Source organism: Echinops telfairi, unplaced genomic scaffold (genome assembly GCF_000313985.2).
Source record: "Echinops telfairi isolate 266 unplaced genomic scaffold, ASM31398v2 ScPeMD7_11;HRSCAF=52, whole genome shotgun sequence".
NCBI classification, from domain to species: domain Eukaryota; kingdom Metazoa; phylum Chordata; class Mammalia; order Afrosoricida; family Tenrecidae; genus Echinops; species Echinops telfairi.
In genome coordinates this window covers 34,921,583-34,923,703 of record NW_022103908.1, presented here as the reverse complement: position 1 = coordinate 34,923,703, position 2,121 = coordinate 34,921,583, and the positions used below count along the sequence as shown (strand labels likewise).

Sequence of the window (2,121 nt, the reverse complement as noted above, 5' to 3'; positions counted from 1 at the left end):
GACCAAATATCAAGTTCGATCCAGCATGATCAAGATCACTATGATCTCTGTCTAATAGTTAGGCTGTTCAAGACCCTTTCCTGTGGCTAGTGGGGTCTGCCAGTGGCTTCATCTGCAGATTGGTTTTGGGCTCCCACTGCCCTCCTTAGGCGTCTACCAATTGGGTGTTCATGATTTTAGCTCTGATTCTTTCCCTTTCACCCTATTGAGCTTTGTGATTGTCATCATTAGATCACACAGCTGGCGTGCTTCTTCCATGCAGACTTAGTTGACTCCTCTTAGCTGGCTGCCTGGGGAATGGTCATCTTGAGGGTTTCTGAGACAGCACGTCTCTATGGGAATAGGGAGCCACTGGTGGGTTTGCTCCATCTACCTGCGCACTGCTGAGCCCACAGCAAGGCCCCCAGGACTTCTTTAGCACGGACAAGTGATGCGGCCTTAAGGACTTGTCTAGGAAAAACACACAGTGTACATTTGTTAATGGTTCTTGGTTAGAGTTTTAGGTTTCCAGGGTTTTAAAGGACTGGAAACTGGGATGAAAGAAGAGATGTTTAATTAAAAGGGGAAATGAACAGGACTACACGAGGGGGCTTCAAAACACTCGTGGAGAGAAGAAATGAAAAGAGAATGGGATTTCTCCACAGCCTTTTTGCTGCATCTCTCTCTACTCCCCCTGGACTTATTTTCTGCTTGAGAAAGTAGGTTTGGGTAGAAGTTTATTCTCATTTTCAATAAATTTCACTGAAATGAAAACCTCTTTTTATTTAATGTTCTCTGTCTACCTACAGGGCGTAGGAAAAAACAAGATTGTGGATCGATTTCTACACCTCCTCAACAGACCCCGAGAATATATCCAGCTGCACCGGTAAGAGGATAAGCCCCTCAGCCTTTGAAGGTCTGATTTAATCCCCCCACCCTTCTCCCATTACAATTTGGAAATACTTTCCTAGAGGCCCATTTCATAAGCCAGTTCATGTCTGCTTTCCTGCTCCTATCTCTCCTCTCCTTAAAAGGTAATCAAACCATCTGACATGTATTTTTGAAGTGACTACTGCTTTACAAACACGGATTAGTAGTTTGTGGGCAGAGAGTGATGAACGTTACACTCTCGAAGCAGATCTTGTCCGTAGAAAGGCTGTGCAGTGAGAAGCCCAGTGTCCACAGAGCAACTACGCCAACTCCCCAGAAGCAACACTGAGTTCGGGTAGATGAGAAACAGAACCACGCAGGAAGGGGGTTGTTAGTGGTCTCCTTGCCTTCCAGGGAAACACTTCATGCATTATTAGTTCGCTCTGCCATCAGAATGCTGGGTCAGGAACAGCTTTAATCAAATAGACTTTCTTGACATGGGTTATTTTCGCTTTCTTAGGGAACTGGTTCTAAATGTTTCAAATGCTAAGTAGAGAACAGGGCCATAAGAAAAAGTTAAATTGAGGCACATACCAACCACAGCGTGGTTTGTTATTGTTTAAGCCCAGGGGAGACACAATATTGTGTGATGAAGATTGGATCCATCTGTGAGAATTTGTTTCTTGCCTGGGTTTTTCCACTAAGTAAATGGTATGTATTCCTGAGAGAGAAAATCGTGGAGAAAAGCAGACAGAGTTAGTGGCTCAAAGAAGAAAGAGAACCAAAGAAAAGCAGCGAGAAGCACCAAACTCCCTATTGGGTCTTACACTTGCCATTCTGCCTTGAAAGATCAGTTACAATGGAGGGTCAGGAAACTGGACAAGATTCCACAGCACTGGGAAAGAGCAACTGCGGGAATCCATGTGGGGAGCAACCAACACAGACCTCACGGAGCAGGGAACCTGCACTGAACAGTGCTGGTCTGCCAAAGGTGGAAAGACTGCTTCAGAAATAGGGCTACCATATCCCCGATGAGAGAGCTGTTCTACACTCACACTACGAAAGGTTAAAAATAAGTCACGGGGGAAAAGCCAAGAATGCCTGCTATTTAACATTATTTATTTTGGGGGGTGTTTCATACAAAATGGCTTTTTAAAAAGGGAGTGAGGGGATGGACATGAAGCAGTAGAAAATACCTTTAAGAGATTGAGCTAATTCAAAAGTAAATTAGCTGCCTACCCAGAACAAAATTCAATGCTCAACTAAGGAACA

The 2,121-nt window shown here is 44.3% G+C and overlaps 1 protein-coding gene across 1 annotated transcript in view; it reads left to right on the top strand.

The window, feature by feature from the left end:
• VWA8 (von Willebrand factor A domain containing 8) overlaps positions 1-2,121 on the top strand; it is a 426,636-nt gene that overhangs the window by 183,619 nt on the left and 240,896 nt on the right. Inside the window, exon 20 of the mRNA XM_045287091.1 lies at positions 789-865. Coding sequence (XP_045143026.1) covers positions 789-865 — 77 coding nt within the window. The remainder of the gene's footprint in view (positions 1-788; positions 866-2,121) is intronic.